We start from the raw sequence: 20,471 nt of genomic DNA, 5'->3' as shown, positions 1-20,471 counted from the left end.
TTTTTGTTCTTGGTGCCTCGATTATTACTTTTGTACAAAGATACTTTCTTTCGAAATATACATTTAACTCCATCAATTTTTATGCTAAATTTATTTACTATTTACTAGTAGACCGACAATCAGTTGTCTCTAAAACTTGTATTGATTGGAGTAACCTAACCTGTTAAGATTTCGTATATATATATAAGTAGTAATACAAGGGGGATTCTAGACCAGGTTCTCTGAGGGGAACGCGGGGGCGGGGGGAAGTGAAGGCGCGCGGGGAAGCGCGGGGGAGCGCGGCCGAGAGAAACATGGGCGCGGGACCTGCGGGGAGAGGAAGACCGGGTGCGCGCGTACGAGCCGCGGAGTGGGGGAAGCCGTAATCGTGGAGGGGATCAGTCCGGGCCGAGCCGCCGCGGAGGCCTCTCCAGACACGGCCCACCGTCGGAAATTTTTCAGAGGGAGGCACTGACCCCCGAAAAAAATCTCTTTTAGAACTTAGTCCAACCGAAAAATTTTTCAGACCTAACCCAGGGTGGGGACTGTCCTAGAAATTTTTTTTTCCAAACCAATATGCATCAGAAACTGTTTCGGACGATGTCGGGAAAGATCGACGTTTTTCGACACCGCGTCTTCGAGGGAAAGAGACGGAGCATTACTTTAAAGTTAAAATTACGTGGCGAGGAGGATGACGGGTGAATGAAATGGAGAAATAATATAGGTTTAAGATATATATATATATATTGTTACAAATACATAAAATTAAAAGAATATAATTTAACATTTTTTACTACGAGCATCATCCACAATATGATTGATTGCACATGCTAACAATTCACAATCGATCAATGAATGCTGTTCGAAGTTTTCGCTTTCAGAAATTAATTTTACATAATCTGTTGGCTCGGTAGCGCTACGTAGAACGTCTACGAAAGTGGCATATTTACTGCTTACAGAGTACATATTTTCAGTTAGCCACGTGTACATATGTTCAGTGCAATGATTGTACGCGAATAGTTTACAACGTTGCAACGTGTTGCGTGGAAAAGACATATTCCATTTACAACCATGGGAGAATTCGCGCAAGTAGAACGCCAATTGTTGGATCAATCTGCACGATTGATTTCACGCGAAGTGTACCTCGCGTGGGAAGAACGGTGCAACAAGTGCATCGAATCGTTGGAAGAACACAGCCGAGTGAAACGCCCGCGATTATCGATCGGTGTTCGACAATCATTTGTTGCTCGAATCGCGCAGCTCGAAGGACTGAAACATTCGTTGCGCGGTCGTTTCGTGCGCGAAGGTGCCGGACATTCGTTGCGCGGTCGTTTCGTGCGCGAAGGTGCCGGACATTCGAGTACGGGACTTTTATGGCGCGAAATTGGCACTGCGTTCGATAGTCGCGTATTAACTGGTGCCGTGTTAAATTCGAACTATATCAAGCCGCACAACTTCCTCCAGGATGTGGGGACCATTGTGCTGGAGCATTTGCGGGGCGCTATGAGGAAACGTCGAAACCTCAAAGTGAACACTGTGTTCAACGGCGAATTTGTGGCAGGTGACAAGCATGCTTGTAAAAGCATCAGTACCCGGAACTGTGAACTCTTCGGCACATCCGATCTGCAGGAGTGATACCAGCGATGCGTCATCGAACCCACCCTGGCATCGCTGGAAGAGTTCCAGGAACGCGACAGCGGATGGGCATTGACGAGGATTCTCAACCTAACCGTCAATATTAATAAGTACAATCCGCTGCGTGCCGGATGTCACCATAAGTTGCCGTGGAAATTGTCGCTGAAGAAGGCGACGATTAGTGTGCAATCCCCGGACAATGCATGTTTCGCGTGGGCAGTGGTCGCAGCTCTCCATTCAGCCGAAATACACGTTGATCGCTCAGGTTCATACCCCAACTATGCATCCGTGCTAAATCTCCAGGGCATTGAGATTCCAATGTCCCTGGAGCAGCTTGGGAAGTTTGAGCGGCAGAACGGCATCTCCGTCAACGTGTACACCTTCGAGATGGAGAAAGGATCGACGGTCTTTCCGCTGCGCCTCACCAGCCAAAAGAGGGATCGACACGTCAATCTGCATTACATGCCGAATCATGAGCATTGCGATGTCTATATCATAAGCCTTATCCCCAAGCATCGTTCCACTATCGCCAAAGTAGACGCCGTACACATAGTCCATTGTTGCATCCCTATCGCCACTTAGGATTGCGCTCATGTATTTTGTCCCAGCGAACCGAAATGGTTGGGAAACGTTTCTTGTCCCTCGGATGTTTGAAGTTGCGGTCTAATAGATATTACAAACGACTCATCTGGAGTAGTTTCGAAAACGTCATCACCATCATCGTTGGTCGAGAGCAATTGCACGCTGGGAAATGTATTTATTGGCTTGGGAGGAACCGAGGGCTCGTTTGATGCGACATTCTGTCGTTTCCGCTTCGATTGAACCGGTGTGGAGGGTATGGGTGAATATTCCGAAGACAAGCGTCGTTTCCTCTTTGTCTTGCGCGATGTGTTTCCTTTAGGCTGTATTTTTGTTTTAGGCGTTAATGTTTCATTCCCCTCTACGTCTGTACTCATCAGCGGTGATGTGTCAGCTTCTGTCGCTGCGGTATTTTCCACAATATGTTTTAAGGGTTCTACGATAGGTTTAAAGTATCTCTGCAACGCGATATCTTCCTCCATCTTGCCGGTCTTCAAAGCCTGATGTTTCTTGCGAATGGATTCGCTGCTTTTTGCAATTTCCTTCGTTATTCTCTCGCGATCCTTAATCTCCAGACTATCGATATCGATCATCGTTGCACCGCGGCGCGTTGCTATCCCACCAACGTGTTGACGACAAAAATGAACATCTGACGGTGCTGCAAACTCATTAAAGCCCTTTCTATAACGACCATTAGACATCGCGCTATCCTTGTCTATTACCACGAAACCGTACTCCCGTTGCCAACAATTACGGCACAAAGCGCAGAAATCCTCGTAAGATATGTCAGTGTTTACGTGATCGCTGCACACATGTTTCAAGTTGGAACCATCCTGCTTAAACAGAGTCAGCAGATTCGCATTGTCGCGTATAAGATGTTTGGGAATCTTTCCATACGTCTGACAGAGATAGAAGCAGTCAACGTTCGAGTGGCGTCCCATTGCAAAGTATTCCCTTATCGTATCTTGCTTGTCGCATGCCACGTCATCAAAGATAAAAATAGAATTCGGAAGCGATTCGCTCGGTGGGATGACGTCACTGTTATTCGAAAATGTAAAGTAGCCAATTTCATCTATCGGAGTCAATAAATTCTCCAAATACTTATATTTCGGCTGTTGCAACGACTTGGAATACACGTACACGTTCTCGAAGCGGACGCCGTGAGGACTTTCCAACAAGCTGACCAGCACGTTGGTCTTTCCACAATTTGATGGGCCACAAATAACACAGCGGATAGTGTTTGGCAGCATGCTACCGTGTCTGCGTCTCGTTTTTTTTCGGAGACATCATTTGCGATTTATCGTCAAAATTAGTCAGGCGTATCGCCACAGGTTGTCGCACGAAACGCATCCTGTCCGTGAACTGTGAAAAATGATTTTGATACGTCGAAGCGGTGATGCACCCTATTTATAGGTTTGCGCCGAAGCAAAACAGCTCATTATTCAAAATGCTTCTGATCCTGTCGGATATTTGTGATATTCGAGACCTAACCGCTGAGCAGTTGAAATGTATACCAAAGATTATTCTACTGCGAGAGTTTGGCAGACACATCGATCAGTTATGGGACAGTAAAAGCCGATTCCGAGGTTCAGCAGCATCGTCGGTGCTTGGAACATTATAATCGCCCATGCCAGCGAACGCATATCGACGGTCCAGCACCATTGATTAAAAACTGCAGCGAATGTCGCCGAAGAGAGTAAAGAAAGGTTATGGTCTGTTAAATCGGGCGATAAACGCGCTACCTATCGAATTACATATACCATGTGGCAAAACGATTGGGTAGAGGCGATCGAAGCATCAATCCGTTGGACGCAGCGTGTCGCGAACACGATTTTGCATATTAGCGTAGCAACGACCTCGGTGAAAGGCACGCGGCAGATAAGGTTCTCGCTGACAAAGCGCGAAAACGCATCGTTGCGCGAGACTCGACACTGGGTGAAAGAGGTGCTGCAACAGCTGTTTGGGCAGCTATGAAGGCCTAGATGAAAATTGGAATAGTGATCAAAACAAAGTCCCACAAAAGGACTGCAAAGAGAGCACCACAAAAGCGGATTCTTCCGGTGGCAAAACGAGGTGGCATATTACCACTTCTCCCGCTGCTAGGGGTTCTAGGATCGTTGGCCGGCGGAGCGGCGGGGATCGTCAAGGCGGTAAACGATAATAAGGCGGCGCAACATCAGCTGCAGGAACTGCAACGTCATAATCGCTCAATGGAAGGTCGCGGACTTTATCTCAAACCATACAAGCGCGGACAGGGAATTTCGAAACAAAAAAAAAACGTCGAACAGAAAATAAAAATGCCCGAGGGCGTAACTACAGATGCGCAATTGGAGGAGTTGGCAAAACGTATGAATATTCCATTCTTTAGAGGTGTTTTTATGCGCAACGCGCTACCAGCCGAAGGAGTACGTCGAAACGAGAGCGGTATCGTAAATTTGGACAATGTCGAGGGACCGGGGACCCATTGGGTAGCGTATGCGAAGGGAGGGCGTCGAGCTGTATACTTCGACAGCTTTGGGAATCTTCGACCGCCTAAGGAATTGACACAATATCTGGATAAAGATGCTGTGAAAATCGAATACAATTGAACGTCTTATCAGAAGTACGATCACAGCAATTGTGGACAACTATGTCCACGCTTTCTACAAACGATTGGCTGCAAACTTAAGGATTGACTTCTCACCACTTTGATTCAGTACGAGTCTAGTCGTACAGCTTGGAATATGTCGCTAACATTCACTCTAACTGGCAAGAGTAGCACCCTCGCGGTGAGCTACTTTCCGCCCATAGATTTGAGCGACGATGAATACAAGCTTGGTCTAACAACCTTTGAAACTTATCATACAATACCGAATATCGACTCGAGCAACGATAAATTTTACTTTGCCGTAAACTATGATGTCAACAGCAGCGTTGACACCAGCGATGAATACATTACGATTCCCCACGGTTCCTACGAACTAAACGCCATTGCCAAGTATTTGAAGCACCGATTACTCGAACGGTATCCTCAACATCTCGGTGGCACCGATGACAACAATGACGATGGTGACAACGATATGTATCCTATAGTGTTGTGCGCCAACAACAACACCATGAAAAGCGAGCTGTACTGTCGGTTCGCCGTAGACTTTACAAAGCCCAATAACATTGGATCGTTACTGGGATTCTCGACGAATCGCGTATTAGAACCGGGACAGTGGCACGAATCGGACAATACGATTAATATCATGAACGTGCACATTATTCGCGTAGAATGTAGCGTGACCGCTGGTGCGTATAACAGTGGGACACGTGTACACACGATACATGAATTTTCTCCGGGAGTCCCACCAGGATATAAGATATCGGAAACGCCCGCGCAGATCATTTACCTTTCAATCACCGCACAGGTTATTTCGGATCTAACGATACGTGTTGTGGATCAAGACGGACGGTTGCTTGATTTTCGAGGTGAAGAGATTACCATCAGACTGCACGTACGACGACGACGACGACGATAATACGCGTGGTGCGAACGAAAGAGATGCTTGTATTGAACGACTCCAGAAACCCGTTTCTTCCAAGTGAAATTGTTTACAACAACAACTGCAACAGCTTTGATCACGCTAAAAAGAAGAGGCTCTCTGCTGCGAACATTGCATTTTTGAAATCAGTGGGATTCATTGTACGCATTTAAGTTGAAAAAATGGTTGACATTCTACACATTGGAGGGAAGCCGACGTTTGATGATCGCATCGTCAAGCTCGAGCACATACAACCCATACGTCAACACGACGTTTGGACACAGCGATGAGATAAGAATACCTATACAGCAGCAGGATTTATACACACTGCCGTGTGAAAGTTTTCTCTACGTGGAGGGGAAATTGACGATAAATAAGCCGAATGATGCATCAACGTTGACGTAGGGAAATAATTCCATGGCGTTCTTATTCGATTAGATTCGATACGAGCTGTATGGCGTGGAGATTGATCGTAACAGAAACGTTGGAATAACTAGCACGTTTAAAAACTATGTATCGCTAACACCTGGTGAAGCCAAAAATATGGAGAATGCTGGATGGGGCTTGAAACGACGCGATGTACCCATATTGAAAAATCATTTCAATTTTTGCCTCCCACTCAAATATTTGCTGGGATTTTGTGACAACTACAAAGGCATGATTATTAATGCGCGTCACGAATTGATTTTAATACGATCACGCAAAGATAACAATTCTCTAATGGGATCGCCGATATTGGTGCCAGAAATTGAATTACTTAAAGTGCAATGGCGGATGCCTCACGTGACGCTAAACGATGTTACTAAGCTATCGCTGTTACATGCTCTGGAAAGTGGACAAAACCTGAGCATTTGTTTTCAATCGTGGGATCTGTACGAGTATCCTTTCTTACAGAGCACGACCAAGCATTCGTGGGCCATGAAGGTATCTGCGCAGCTGGAAAAGCCGCGATGCACTATCCTTGGTCTACAGACTGAACGAAAGAATAAGATAACCGAAGATGTTACTTGTTTTATTGACGGCAAAGTGACCAATGTAAAACTTTTTCTCAACTCGGAATTTTACCCATACGATGACCTGAATTTGGACTTTGACAAGAATAAGCATGCCATCTTGTATCACATGTGTACGCAATTCCATAAATCGCATTATTGACATGGTAGCAATGATGCATTATTCACCGTGGATGATTTTTTGCAAATTGGTCCCCTCGTGGTGATTGATTGCTCGCGACAAAATGAGTCGATCAAGAATGGTACCGTGGACGTGCGCATAGAATTCGAGTGTAAAGAGAATGTGCCCGCAAATACTACGGCCTACTGTCTGATTCTGCACGATCGGCGGGTGGTTGAATACAATCCGCTGACAAACGTGGTACGCAAAATCAATTAAATTGCCACGCTTCTTGCCTGCCCTCTCCTCTGTCAAAATCATACCAAAATTTCATCCTGAAAATCGAGATGCTTTACGAGGAAGACCGCATTCTCCAGTCTGTCTTGGAAGCGAACGGACCTCTAAATTGTATCGATAATGGTCGTACCAACATTCGTTGACCTGCAAGGGTTCATCGTCGATGGAAGATTTGTCGCGAAGGAAGTGGCTGTCCTACGAAAGGGAACAATTCTCTCGCACTATATTTTTGGGAGTTCGATGCCGCAATATCTTCTTACAAAATCCGACAAATCGAGCATCCGGTGGTTGGTGGCAAAACATCATGGACTACGTTGGGAAGATGGAGACGTTCCGTACAGTATGACTAAACAGTTAATTATGAAAGCTGTAGCCGATGCGATCGACGAGGAAGATGAAACATCCCATGTCGTATACGTTAAAGGGCTGCAGAAACGCGATTGGCTCGTGGATTTCCTCGATGAAAATACGAGAGCGGGCGTGATCATCGAGACGCTGGACATTGACTACGAGGATATCAAATCCTTAAATAAGCTAAATGTAGTTAATACTGTTATGGTTTCAGCTCGGCATAGCAGAAGTTTAATGCGACAGTTCCAACAGAAGCAACAGAACATTAACAAGAACAAGGTAACAGATAAATCGTATGCAATCACAAACGCGCGAGAAATATGTAAATGTCAATGTGTCTGCTCGTAATGGCGTCTGGCTATCGAATGACAGCTTGACAGGCGATCGATCCGATCGCCTTATTCTCGCTGTCTTCTTGTTCCTGTCACGAGCACCAGCAGGCCCTGGATTCCAACCAAAGGGTGCTCGCAACAATACTCTGCGATGTGGCAGACACGCAAAGCACTGTGCCATGCAAAATGTATTTAAAATATTCAACTGGTGGTCTAAACGCCAGAGGGAAATACACAAATAAAATATAATCAATTTTTAATGCATAACTGTTTTTTTTTTCACATAGACGTTTGATAGACGTTCAGAGTGGTAAGATAGACGTTTGATAGACATTCAGAGTGGTACGTTAGGCGTTGAAAGTGGTACGATAGACGTTGAAAGTGGTTCAATAGACGTCCGATACACGTTCAGAGTGGTACGATAGACGTTGAAAGTGGTCCAATACACGTTTGATACACGTTCAGAGTGGTACGATAGACGTTGTAAGTGGTCCAATACATGTTTGATACACGTTCAGAGTGGTACGATAGACGTTGAAAGTGGTCCAATACACGTTTGATACACGTTCAGAGTGGTACGAAAGACGTTGAAAGTGGTACGATAGACGTTGAAAGTGGTCCAATACACGTTTGATGCACATTCAGAGTGGTACGATAGACGTTGAAAGTGGTCCAATACACGTTCGATACGCGATCAAAAGTGGTGTGACCTAGTCGCATGATGTGTCCAAAGAAGAAGGGAGAAGAATTCGAGGAACATAATAAGTGCACTCTGAGGATGGTTAGTGAATAATTCGAATATGTATAGAAGGTGAGGATGGTCAGCGGAAATGCAGGTGGCCAGTTGTCTTCAAATCGTGGTCAATGTGCAGTCACTTTGACAGTTCTTTGAAACACTTTTTTCATTTTTTGTGTTACGTGAAATTGCTTTGAAGAAGATTGCTTTTGAAGAATATTATCAATCGTTCAACGCATGGAAATACAATCGATTAATACCGTAAGTTTCCATTATCATATTTTAGTAAATCGTTGTGTTAGTAACTTTGAGAATTATAAGAAAAATCGGTTTCACATTATGTCATTGCCCATGAATTTGAAACGTCCGGCTTCCGCTACGATCACCGCTGCTGCGGCAGTTATCCATTCATCCAGCCCGAAAATGTATGTGGCCTGTCGAAATGTTGCGGTTCAAACCGAAGCAATTCGATGTGCAGAACTTTATGAGACGGAAGCTAATCAGTACGGCGACATTTTTTAAAAAGTTTTTAAAAAATGCGATAATCCAATACACGACTACTTCGAGGATGATGAGGAATATTGGATGCATCGATATGAACAACAAACGTTTTTAGGCCATTTCGATGATGATGATAATGTACAAATAACTATATTTCGGAATAATCAGGCGTATCATCCAAAGAGTGTGGCTTGGCGAAACGTCAAAGCGGAAACTATTGATTTTGATACCTATAGGAATAAAGTATCGGAGCTTCGGCCTAGTGTTGTTGCAGTTCAAAATGACCTTGTGCAAGTTCCTATGGATTTACCATTAACTAATCTATTTGCTGATGATGTGATCGAGTGGGATAATTAAGCCAAATAAATTTTAATTATGTTTTTTTATATTCTATATTATTCCTTCATATTATTCTTTCATATTATTATTTGTAACAATATATATTTCTTAAACATATATTATTTCTCAATTTTATTTACCCGTGTTCCTCCTCCCACCGCCTAATTTTTAAGACTCGCCGTTTCAATAATTATTATTTCTCTGCGTTGGGCAAAAAGATTTCTGCTGACGCTGCATAATTCTATTTCGTTCTTCGCGCCGCCAAGTGACATCACCCTGCACGGCCGCTCCAGAGGAGTCGAATTACGCGAGATCGCGCGAAACGCTGCGACGTTAAATCGGAAGGCTTTGAAATACTGTTAGCTTTAGAATGCATGCAATTCTATCCCCTATGTAGTGGTGACTCTTTTCCTCCTAGAATTTTAGCTTTAAAGTAATGCTCCGCCTCTTTCCCTCGAAGACGCGGTGTCGAAAAACGTCGATCTTTCCCGACATCGTCCGAAACAGTTTCTGATGCATATTGGTTTGGAAAAAAAATTTCTAGGACAGTCCCCACCCTGGGTTAGGTCTGAAAAAATTTTCGGTTGGACTAAGTTCTGAAAGAGATTTTTTTCGGGGGTCAATGCCTCCCTCTGAAAAATTTCCAACGGTGGGCCAGGTCTGGAGAGGCTTCCGCGGCGGTTCGGTCCGGACTGATCCCCTCCACGATTACGGCTTCCCCCACTCCGCGGCTCGTGCGTGCGCACCCGGTCTTCCTCTCCCCGCAGGCCCCGCGCCCATGTTTCTCTCCGCCGCGCTCCCCCGCGCGCCCTCGCTTCCCCCCGCCCCGCGTTCCCCTCAGAGCACCTGATCTAGAATCCCCCTTGTATTATATACTTATATATATGATATTAATATTAATAAGATAAAATTGTTTTATCAATTTTTTTAATTCTGTGTTAGAAATAACAAAGGTTTCTATTTATCTAAAATAATAAACTTTTATTTCATTACTATGAGTTTGATCGCCATTCATTCCTATTAAGAAAAATTAATGTATCCACATTTTTAGGTTTTAATCTTGATCTGTGGTCAGTTATGATTTGACCTGCAGCACTAAAAGTTCTTTCACTTGCTGTGGAAGAGCCAGGGATGCAGAAATATTTAAATGCTAGCTGTGTTAACACATTCATATCTTCACCAATTCCCTAAAAAGGATACAGATAATCAACAGGAAATTACAATTTATAACCAAATATTTAAGTTACCTTCCAAAAAGCTAAAGGATCAGATTTCTCTGAGGCATTATCTTTTTCCAAAAATTGTCTTTTCAAAATTATAACATCTGTTGTTATATTTTTATTCTTTTGTCCAATTCTTTGTTCCAAAAATGGAAATAAAGATTTTTGTGATGGTGATGTTAATGGTGATGTTTCCGTACTTTGTAGTTGTGTTGCTGTTGTTCCTCTTAAAATATTATTCATTTCTTGTTCCAACAAAAGCCAAGCTTCCTTAGAGTTTTTTGGATTTCTGAAAGCTTCTTTTTTAAACCTTGGGTCAAGAATTGTTGCAATTCTTGTTAGAGATCTTAATTCGTAAAGGAAGGCTCTTTGTATTACAGACTCTGTTACTTTTGCACAAACTATTTTTCCTCCATTGGTATTCAAATCTTTAGTTATATTGTTTACCCTGATAACCAGATCAGGCAGCAGGATCTGCCGGCAGCTGCGATGCAGCCTACGTCCGCATTCAGCTACGGTTCTGCCGGCAGATCGACGGCAGGTCCTGCTGCTCGTCTGACACATCCAACAGCGTCATCTGAAGGCCACAATTGCCAAAGAATTTCCTACGCGTGACGTCACATGGACCAACGTGCATCCCTACCCCACATGACCAACAAGCAGATTCTACAATTTATTAAATAATTAATTCTACTTATTTCAAAAAGTATTTATTCTTTCTTTAATAATATACAGGATTAGTGATTACAATTGTTACAAAATAATATAAGCGCATATAAATCCAAAGAGGGACTTTCAACATTTACATTTACAAATCCACGTCCCGTAACCACTGGTACCTAGTAGGGGCGATATCAGCAAAATTTCATTCAGTATTTTCGACTTGATGTCCGCGACGTAGCCAATTAGAAAGTATTCAATTCCATAATTACGTTTGCCTTCTGGATACGACGAGATGCTTTGTCTGGATATTGATGGATGAGATTACTTAGAATATTCTTTGAGCGTACGTCTTCAAGCACAACGGGCAACGGATGCCACTTTCAGTTTTCGAGGTCTGAGGTGGCAGTCACTGGCGGTGGCAGTCAGTGCCGGCAAAATCGAAGAATATTCCAAGTAATTTCATCCATCAATATCCAGACAAAGCATCTCGCCGTATCCAGAAGGCAAACGTAATTATGGAATTGAATATTTTCTAATTATCTACGTCTCGGAAATCAAGATTCGCATTATCTGCAAGACAGAAAAGTAGGATTATGCGCGAAGTGCGAATGTTCAGCGTCTTGTTTAGTAGATAATAATTTAAGACATATTTTCTTATAAATTTTAATGTTCGCAGGAGCATGCATGATCGCCTAGACTGTGTACTGTGTGGAGATGGAGCTGAAGTAAGTATCGCATGTATTCTGTTTATTCATACGTTACGTTTAATTTTATACTAATATTGTATTTGTTTTCAGCGCTAACACAACGCGGAACATGATGATTCTACACAAAAAAGAAGTCGAAAATACTGAATGAAATTTCCTGATATCGCCCCTACTAGGTACCAGTGGTTACGGGACGTGGATTTGTAAATGTAAATGTTGAAAGTCCCTCTTTGGATTTATATGCGCTTATATTATTTTGTAACAATTGTAATCACTGATCCTGTATATTATTAAAGAAAGAATAAATACTTTTTGAAATAAGTAGAATTAATTATTTAATAAACTGTAGAATCTGCTTGTTGGTCATGTGGGGTAGGGATGCACGTTGGTCCATGTGACGTCACGCGTAGGAAATTCTTTGGCAATTGTGGCCTTCAGATGGCGCTGTTGGATGTGTCAGGCGAGCAGCAGGACCTGCCGTCGATCTGCCGTCGATCTGCCGGCAGACCCTGCCAAGCAGACCCTGCCGGCAGAACCGTAGCTGGATGCGGACGTAGGCTGCGCCGCAGCTGCCGGCAGATCCTGCGCTCTCCTGGCAGACCCTGCTGTCAATCTGCCGGCAGACTGCAGGCAGATGGCTATCAGGGATTACGTAATTAGTGCTTGATTCAGAGCATCAGCTATTTCTAAAATCCTTTTGACCATGTAATATGAACTATTCCATCTTGTTGGTACTTCTTGAATTAGTTTATATTCCTGAGTTTTTGTTGCTCGTTGTTCTTTCTTAAGCATCTCTGTTCCAGCAGTGCAGCTTTTAAAAAAGCGAACAATTTCCTTGCATTTTTTCAGTATTTCTTTTATGTACTCCAGGTGAAGCATATCCTGCATTATTAGGTTCAAAGTATGTGCGTAACAAGGTAAGTGTCTCTTTTTGAAAATATCACATGCCTTAATCATGTTAGCTGCATTGTCTGTGTCGATGTAAGAAATTAGATTTTCAATTCCCCATTCTATGCAAATTTCTTGCATTAATTCTGCAATATTTTCTGCCGTATGATTTTCACATAAAACTTTTGTTGCTAAAACAACATTTTTTAATTCAAAATTTTTATTTATAAAATGACACGTGATTGTCAAATATGAATCATTATTGTTCGCTGTCCAAATATCTGTAGTTAACGCAATATATTTAGTCTCGTTTAATATTTCTTTTAATTTTTGTTGAGTCTCTGCATAAATATCTTTCATTATATGTTCCCTTATCGTGAATTTACTTGGTATTTTATATTTAGGATCCAAAAGTTTTACAAATTTTCTAAAACCATTATCATTTACGATGTTGAAAGGCTGGAAATCAATTGCGATCATCAAAGCTAACATTTTATCTAATTCTTTTTTCTTTCTGAATTATTTTCATATTCTAAAGATTTTTTAAAAAAAGAGTTTATGGACATTATACTGGATTTTGATATTGTTTCATTATTTGTTGATGATTCTGATTCAGAATCTTTTCCTATATTTGGATGAAATCTTCTAATGTGATCTGCTAAATTGCTAGTATTACCGCTAGTCTTATATTCTTTGCAACAAACGTTACATTTTGCTATTTTGTGATCATTTGATCTTGTAAAATACTTCCAGACGTAAGAGATTTTGCTTCTTTTTTTAATTACAGCTACAGCATCAATATTTTTATTCATTGAAGTCACTGTCTTCACTTTCATGTACATGTATATCTTGTTTTCGCTTCTTTAATGTAATATTTTCTGAGCTATCTTTCTCTACAAAATATTAATACTATGTATAAAAATAAAATATAACTTGTTAATACGCACTTACCAGTTTCTTTTGCTTTTATATTTAGAAATGTTTCCATTGTAAAAGAAGAAAGTAGAATACAATACTATATTATATTTAACAAAGGTAATAAATTATACCGAAAGTATTCAACATACAAGCAACAAATCACAAAATTAATTAACAATTCGGAAAATGCACGTGCAGGCAGAGATGGCTGAAAAGTATCTTCGTAATGGCAAAAGACTAACAGTAGGTAGTATGAAACAAATGAAACTCATCGCTTGCAATAATTCAAATTTTAGAATTCGCGGTATCACCTCTACTATCGATAGGGAAACTAAGCTATCGATAGTTTTCGATAGTGAGGACCATCGATAACTATCGATAGTACCATCGATAAATCTCCACCACTACTGATTCAGTCGTTCATTTAATCCATTAGAAAAGGGCGCATTTACAGCAGTGAATATTATTTTTATTCCCTCCTCTTTCAGAAATTATTTAAATTCTTTTGAATTAATGTCTACGTATTGATCTGTGAGAATCACATTTATATGGTCTGTCTCTAGTACCTTCTTAGTTAGGTTTTGAAGTCACTTGCACTTTGTCTCTTGGAGGTTGTTAATGAAGGCGTACCTTGTGAAATGATCTACCAAAAGATGTAAATATTTCTTGGTGGATCTAGATCCTCCAAAACCGCCGATGGTGTTTATTGATACTATTTCAAATGGTTTTGATGCCGGACCTAGATGTGACATCAAGCCGAGTTTTCTTTGACCTCTTGATTTATTTTCTATGCACACTTTACATTTCTTACATGCTTCTATTATATTTCTTGTTAAATTATTTGCTGTGTACACTGGGCCAATTTTTTTTATCATCTGTCTGATACCTATGTGACACCAATTTTTGTGCACATGATTTATAATTTTTTTACTAAATTCTTCTGATAGTATGATTTTTTCTCCCTTTTTCGTTCTTTTGTAGTATATTTCATTTATATGTTTGAGGCCTTGTCTTTTTTTCTTTATTTCTTTATTCTTTTCTTGATCCGATATTATCTCGTCTAATTTTATTAAGTTTATTGTTTTTAACAAATCCTCCTTGTTTTCTTCTGGTTCTATAACTGGGTTCCTGCTTAAACAATCAGTTTCTAAGTTTTCCTTTCCTGGTACGTACTTTATTTTAATATCATACTGTGATAAGTAGTATGTTAGGTCCCCTAGTTCTTCGTCCGTTCGTGTTTTTATATTCATATTTTCCAGGGGCTTATGGTCTGAGTATACTGTAAATTGCTTACCTATAAGCCAGTGCTGCCAGTATTTTACTGCTTCTTTTATTGCCAAGCATTCTAAGTAGATGGCTTTTTTACGCTTTTGGACTTCGTTTAATTTTCTTGAGAAATATGCTACCGGTTTATCTTTACCATCTAATTGTGTCTGTTTTAGGACTGCCCCGATACCTGCTATCGATGCGTCTGTGTATATTACAATAGGAAGTTCTTGGTCAAATATTTCCAAGACTGGTTGTGAACATAGTAATTCCTTTATTTTATTAAATGCAATTTCACATTTCTCAGTCCATATGAATTTTTCATTTTTTCTTAGTAGTTTATGTAGTGGATCTAGAGTTATTGTGCTCTTTGGTAAATATTTGTGACAAAAATTTATTTTTCCTAGAAATTTCCGGATGTTTTTCTGTGTTTTTGGGGTGGGAAAATTTTGTATTGAAATTAAATTATCTTTGAGTGGTTTTACTGAGTTGTTTTGTATTATGTGTCCAAGATATTTCACTGAATCTACAGCAAATGTACATTTTTTAAACTTTAATCTAAAACCCTCTTTTGTAATTGCTTCTAAATCCTGTTCAATGTGTTTTTTATGTTCTTCAAACGATAATGAGTGTATTAAAATATCATCAATATAGTTCATCACAAATTCTGTCAGCCCATGTTTTCTTAATATGTTACTTAAAATTCGTTGGAAGGTTGCTGGTGCTGTTTTTAAACCAAATGGTAAGCAGGTCCACTGAAAATGCGCTTCTTGTGTGACAAATCCTGTTTTATTTCTATCTTCGATTCGCAAGGGTATGGACCAGAAAGCTGAATTCATATCTAGAGTTGTGAAATGTTTGCAGTTTCTAGCTCTTACTATTATATCATGTATTAATGGGAATGGCTGTTCCTGTGGTACTATGATTTTATTGAGGTCTCTAAAATCCATGCTGTCTTGTTTTTTCGTTTTCATCGTATGATTCTTCAATGAGGTTTTTCTCTAAGAGTTTTGCAACTTGTTCTTCTATTTCTTTTTCATCTTACATAGAACATCTGTAAGATCTTTTACTGCAATATTTATCGATTAATAAATCGATTCGTGCCTCATAATCTTTTACAGTGCCGATATCATACTTATCTTTTGCAAATACCGTCTTATATTTCTCTATAATTCTTTCTATTTGACCGCTTTTCTTTTTTTCTAAGTGCCTAACTTTTATCTGGAAATCTTCGTGAATGTGCTCATTAAAGTTTATTGAATATGTTTCTACCTTTTCTTCTTGTTTTTCTATAATCTTTTTATCGATTGTACTATCTATCTTTCCTGCATTTATATCTTTCACTTGTTTCATTTCCAGGTTTTTATCTTGTATTAGTTTGAATTCCTTTATCATATCTAAACCTATGATAAAATCTTCAAAGTCTTTTTTTTCAACAATAATCTATCTCTTCTTCAATATGAAAAATTTTTATGGTTATTAAACCTTTTGTGCTTTTTACACCATTAACCGTTTTTAACAATATTTTGTTCACATCTTCTCTTCCTTCTATAGTCTAGATTAGTTTAGCATTTAGAAGAGAAATTTGTGATCCTGAGGCATACGTTCCTTTGTTGTATTCCGTATTATTCGTATTACTTTTATTTTATTAAATAACTTTATACAAATAATGGAAACTAAGACGATTACTAAGAACTAGATTCTCGTGTCTAGACTATTCAAACTGAAGTGCTCAAGTGATTCTGATCACTGGAAGAATTGCGTGTAATATATATATGTACGGTTTTCGGTAAGCTGCAAAGTGGGGGTTGTCCTGAGTTTAACGGTCGTTAAGGGATGAGGCATAGAGATCGAGGTTCAAGGGTGAGTAATAGGGTACGGATAAGGTCATAAAAGAAGGACTTCAGGATGCTTACTATTGCTATCTGGAAAACTAACGCGTTGACTAATACTTTGTTTAGGATGCTTACTATTGCTATCTAAAAAACTAACGCGCTGACTAATACTTTATATACAGAAATAGATTTAAATGACGTTGGTATACAACACCTTCCGCCATAAAATTGTTCAACGGAAAGTTAACAATTACGTATACCATGATTAAAAAAAATTACATTTCGTAGGTATTACAAAAACAAAAGGTAAAATAATGCAACACCTTCCGCCATAAAATTGCTTAACGGAAAGTTAACAATTAAGTATGAACTGATTATCAATTATTACATAGAGATACAACATGTTTCTTTCTTACTCGTAGACTAAATGATAAAAATAAAGACAAGAGTGAAGTATAAAATACTCTAGGATGAATATACATAGTATTAATTACTATGGGTGCGTTGATTTCCTTATTTCCTAGAGGGGTGTAGTACTTCTACGTGTTCTTTGTCGGGTCGGAACGGGGTTTGCTTCCTCGTCTTCCGAAATCTCAGGTATTGGAGCATTGATGATTGGTGGATTCCGCCTTGGTTGGTAAGTGACTAATTCATTCACTGAAGATGGCATTGATGATGAGTTGAAGACATAATCAAAGAATTTTTTAATTAATGGAGGATTGGTCACTCCATGTCTTGAACTCCTCGTGGTTGAACAACATAAACGTTGTAACCAGTAAAGACATCCACAACATTGGCAGCATTTTAAAAGTATAATCAATACGAAGAAGGCTGTGATTATTCCAAGGGCGATCGTGTACCACTTGGTGTGCGTGATGATGAATGGTTGATTTATTTGTTTGGTAATAATCTCATCGAACTCGTTTAATTTCTTACTAGCGTATTTGAGGTCTGTAAGATCGATATTCGTGAGATGTATCGGCTTTAGAGCGGTCGACTCAATTGTTTTTAGATGAGGCAACAAGTTGCAACAATCATCATCTATAATATTCATGTGTGGAATATAATAAGTTGCGTTTCTACTGCTTTCAAATGTTGCGTCGATCATAAACAGATTGGTATATCCTTTGCAGTGAGGTTGGAGATGTATGATTCCGCTTTTTTTTAGAATAATATCTTCCATGTGATCTTGATTTCCTCCGCACATGATGGTTAAAGTAGTTGGCTCGTGGAGGACATAAATCCATTGATTTCTTGCAATATAATTCCAAGTTTCTATGGTTCCTTTAATCGTCTTCGTTGTGCAGGAAAGAGGAATCTTACTGATGTGAGAAGATAACAGTTCGATCTCGCAAATTTCTTGATTTGTTGAAGCCGTAGTGTGTAAGTTATAACAGACGTACTCCTCATCTCGATATTCGTTGCAATCAGACAATTCTTTTAGAAAGGTAAATCGGGATTTTGTCTGGGAAAGGAGGAGATACCGACTTTGAGGAATAATGTAAGAAAAGAATTTCGTATCATTGTGCTGGATTGGAAGAGGAATAAGTTCGAAGAGGTCAAATTTCGTTCGAACAACTAAAGGAATTCGTAATGCAAATATTACATTATCTTTGGTAATAACTACATGGAGTTGAATAAATTTATAAAAATCACGTATATTTTCTAAATCTGGTTTCATAACTAGTTCATGTTCATTTTTATAATCTTTTAATTCTTCGTAAAGCATTTTAGGAGTAATAACGAACGGTGAAACAATGTTATGTTCGGCTAGATTGATAGCTTCAATATATTTTGAGAGTTCACGATTAATCTGCCCTACTAGCACGTTTAAAGTGGTAATCTGTTGGCTCACCACGGTTTCCATTTCTAGTCGTGAAATAAAAGAATTTGTTTGAACAGTGAAGGAGTTTATTTTTCCTATATTTTCATTCATTGCTTTCTCTTGACTTTGAAGGGAATGTAGAGAACTATTAAAATTTCTAATAGTATTTGCAATCACTTGAACCTGTGCCTTCAGCAGGGTTTGTGTTTGCTTGTTATTATTTACTAATGTTTGAATACTATCCTCATAAAATTGAGCATCATCGGCGTCGGGAGTACCAAAAGCCCATTTTAATAGATATGACATACCATTTAAAAGACCACGTTTCTTCCTAATAACGTACTTCTCGGTCAATTGTTGGAGGATTTCACGTTTCATATTAACTTCCAATAATTCTGATTCGATTAACTGGATAGTACGTTCGCAATGAAAGCTAGTATCACCTTTTCGAGTTAGATCTTGCAATGTTAAATTGCAGATATTTTTTGTTTTACTGAAATACTTGTTAATGATCATGAATGCATTATTTAAATGGGTTCTATTCATATATGAAAGGAGTGTAAGTTTCGAATTCGCAATTTTTACTGTTCCATGTTTGACATAAAAGATTCCGCCAGATTTTTTGAAGGGATGGTGAGTAAAAAAATCACTACTCGCTAGAAGCGGGAGTAGGAAAAGGATCAGAATTGTCTGTTTCATCTGGAAAGTAGGGTTTAAGTAAATTAGTATGATATTTAACCAGTTTACGATTAATCTGAATTTCAGCAGTTTGATTAGGAAAGAGTCGAATGATTTTATAAGGTCCCTTAGCATTGCTGGAAAGTTTCTTAGATAGTCCCGATGGAATATATTTGTTTTCGATCGTAACCAAATCATTGACTTTAAATATAATTGGATTAATTTTTTTATCGTGGTATTCTTTGCTACGAAATTTTGAAACAATAAGGTTTTCACGTGCGATTTGGAACGACGTATTAAGCTTAAATTTAAGTGAACGAATGTAATCGTCATAAGTATAATGGAACTCTGGATTCTGAGTTATAGATGAAGGCAAGTAGGCCTTCTGTCCGAAAAGAAGTTCGTACGGTGTATAACGAGTTGATTTATGAACGGCTGTATTGTAACTAAACATTGCAAAAGTAATGTAAGTGTCCCAGTCCGTTTGTTTTTTATTTATGTAATGCTTGAGATAATCTTTTAAGGTAAGATGAGATCTCTCAAGTGCTCCATTCGTTTGGGGATGATATGGTGTCGTTGAAATATGCCTTGTTTTAAAGAGGTTGCTTACTTCCTTAACAAGATTTGACATAAAATCTGAACCTTGATCGGTCAGAAATGTTTGAGGAATGCCAAAGTAAACGAAAATAAAAAGTAATTTTTCAACAATTGTTTGAGCTTCATGATTTGGAACTGCAAATGCAAACGAATACTTTGTCAGATCATCTTGAGCTGTGATAATAAACCGGTTACCCTGTTCAGTCACGGGTAAAGGTCCTACTATGTCAATGGCTAACTTCTGAAAAGGTTTTTCCGAAGTAGTCGTAATCTCCATAGGTTGTTTAGTAGGTCTAAAATTAGTTTTATTTATCTGACAAGAATGACACGTTTTAATGTAACTCCTAATGTCACTTTTCATTGTAGACCAGTGATATCTTTCTTTGACTCTAGAATAAGTACGATTAAACCCACAATGTCCGGATAATTTACTATCGTGACATTCTTTGAGAATGATTCGTATTTCTTCGCGATCTTTGGGAACGATTTTCCTCGTATCTAAAAAT

At 39.4% G+C, this 20,471-nt stretch overlaps 3 protein-coding genes across 3 annotated transcripts; 1 reads left to right on the top strand and 2 right to left on the bottom strand.

The window, feature by feature from the left end:
* Positions 1–1,041: 1,041 nt before the first annotated feature.
* LOC143366941 (uncharacterized) lies at positions 1,042–2,060 on the top strand. Its single transcript, XM_076808425.1, has 2 exons — positions 1,042–1,285; positions 1,325–2,060. The coding sequence occupies exons 1-2, from the start codon at positions 1,051–1,053 to the stop codon at positions 1,612–1,614; spliced, it is 525 nt and encodes a 174-aa protein (XP_076664540.1). The 5' UTR covers positions 1,042–1,050; the 3' UTR covers positions 1,615–2,060.
* An 8,272-nt stretch (positions 2,061–10,332) lies between these two features.
* Positions 10,333–13,734, bottom strand: LOC143367248 (E3 SUMO-protein ligase ZBED1-like). Its single transcript, XM_076808872.1, has 3 exons — positions 12,611–13,734; positions 10,616–11,036; positions 10,333–10,555 (listed from the first exon to the last, which is right to left on the bottom strand). The coding sequence occupies exons 1-3, from the start codon at positions 13,336–13,338 to the stop codon at positions 10,361–10,363; spliced, it is 1,344 nt and encodes a 447-aa protein (XP_076664987.1). The 5' UTR covers positions 13,339–13,734; the 3' UTR covers positions 10,333–10,360.
* A 3,560-nt stretch (positions 13,735–17,294) lies between these two features.
* On the bottom strand, positions 17,295–18,732 carry LOC143367247 (uncharacterized). The gene has a single exon (XM_076808871.1). It carries the CDS (start codon positions 18,730–18,732, stop codon positions 17,386–17,388), a length of 1,347 nt encoding a protein of 448 aa, XP_076664986.1. The 3' UTR covers positions 17,295–17,385.
* Between the last annotated feature and the right edge of the window lie 1,739 nt (positions 18,733–20,471).

The sequence above is a fragment of the Andrena cerasifolii genome, chromosome 3, assembly GCF_050908995.1.
Source record: "Andrena cerasifolii isolate SP2316 chromosome 3, iyAndCera1_principal, whole genome shotgun sequence".
Classification (NCBI taxonomy): domain Eukaryota; kingdom Metazoa; phylum Arthropoda; class Insecta; order Hymenoptera; family Andrenidae; genus Andrena; species Andrena cerasifolii.
The sequence above is the reverse complement of the archived record's forward strand: the minus strand, read 5'-3'. Positions and strand labels throughout refer to the sequence as shown.

Excerpts from the sequence above, each read along its gene's own strand:
- LOC143367248 (XM_076808872.1), bottom strand. The coding sequence starts at position 13,338 with ATGTTAGCTTTGATGATCGCAATTGATTTCCAGCCTTTCAACATCGTA. Across the intron at positions 11,037-12,610 it reads CTGAATCAAGCACTAATTAC|GGTAAACAATATAACTAAAG; the intron begins GTAATCCCTGAT and ends TCTGGTTATCAG. Across the intron at positions 10,556-10,615 it reads ATCCTTTAGCTTTTTGGAAG|GGAATTGGTGAAGATATGAA; the intron begins GTAACTTAAATA and ends TATCCTTTTTAG.
- LOC143366941 (XM_076808425.1), top strand. The coding sequence starts at position 1,051 with ATGGGAGAATTCGCGCAAGTAGAACGCCAATTGTTGGATCAATCTGCA. Across the intron at positions 1,286-1,324 it reads CGGTCGTTTCGTGCGCGAAG|GTGCCGGACATTCGAGTACG; the intron begins GTGCCGGACATT and ends TCGTGCGCGAAG.
- LOC143367247 (XM_076808871.1), bottom strand. The coding sequence starts at position 18,732 with ATGGAAACCGTGGTGAGCCAACAGATTACCACTTTAAACGTGCTAGTA.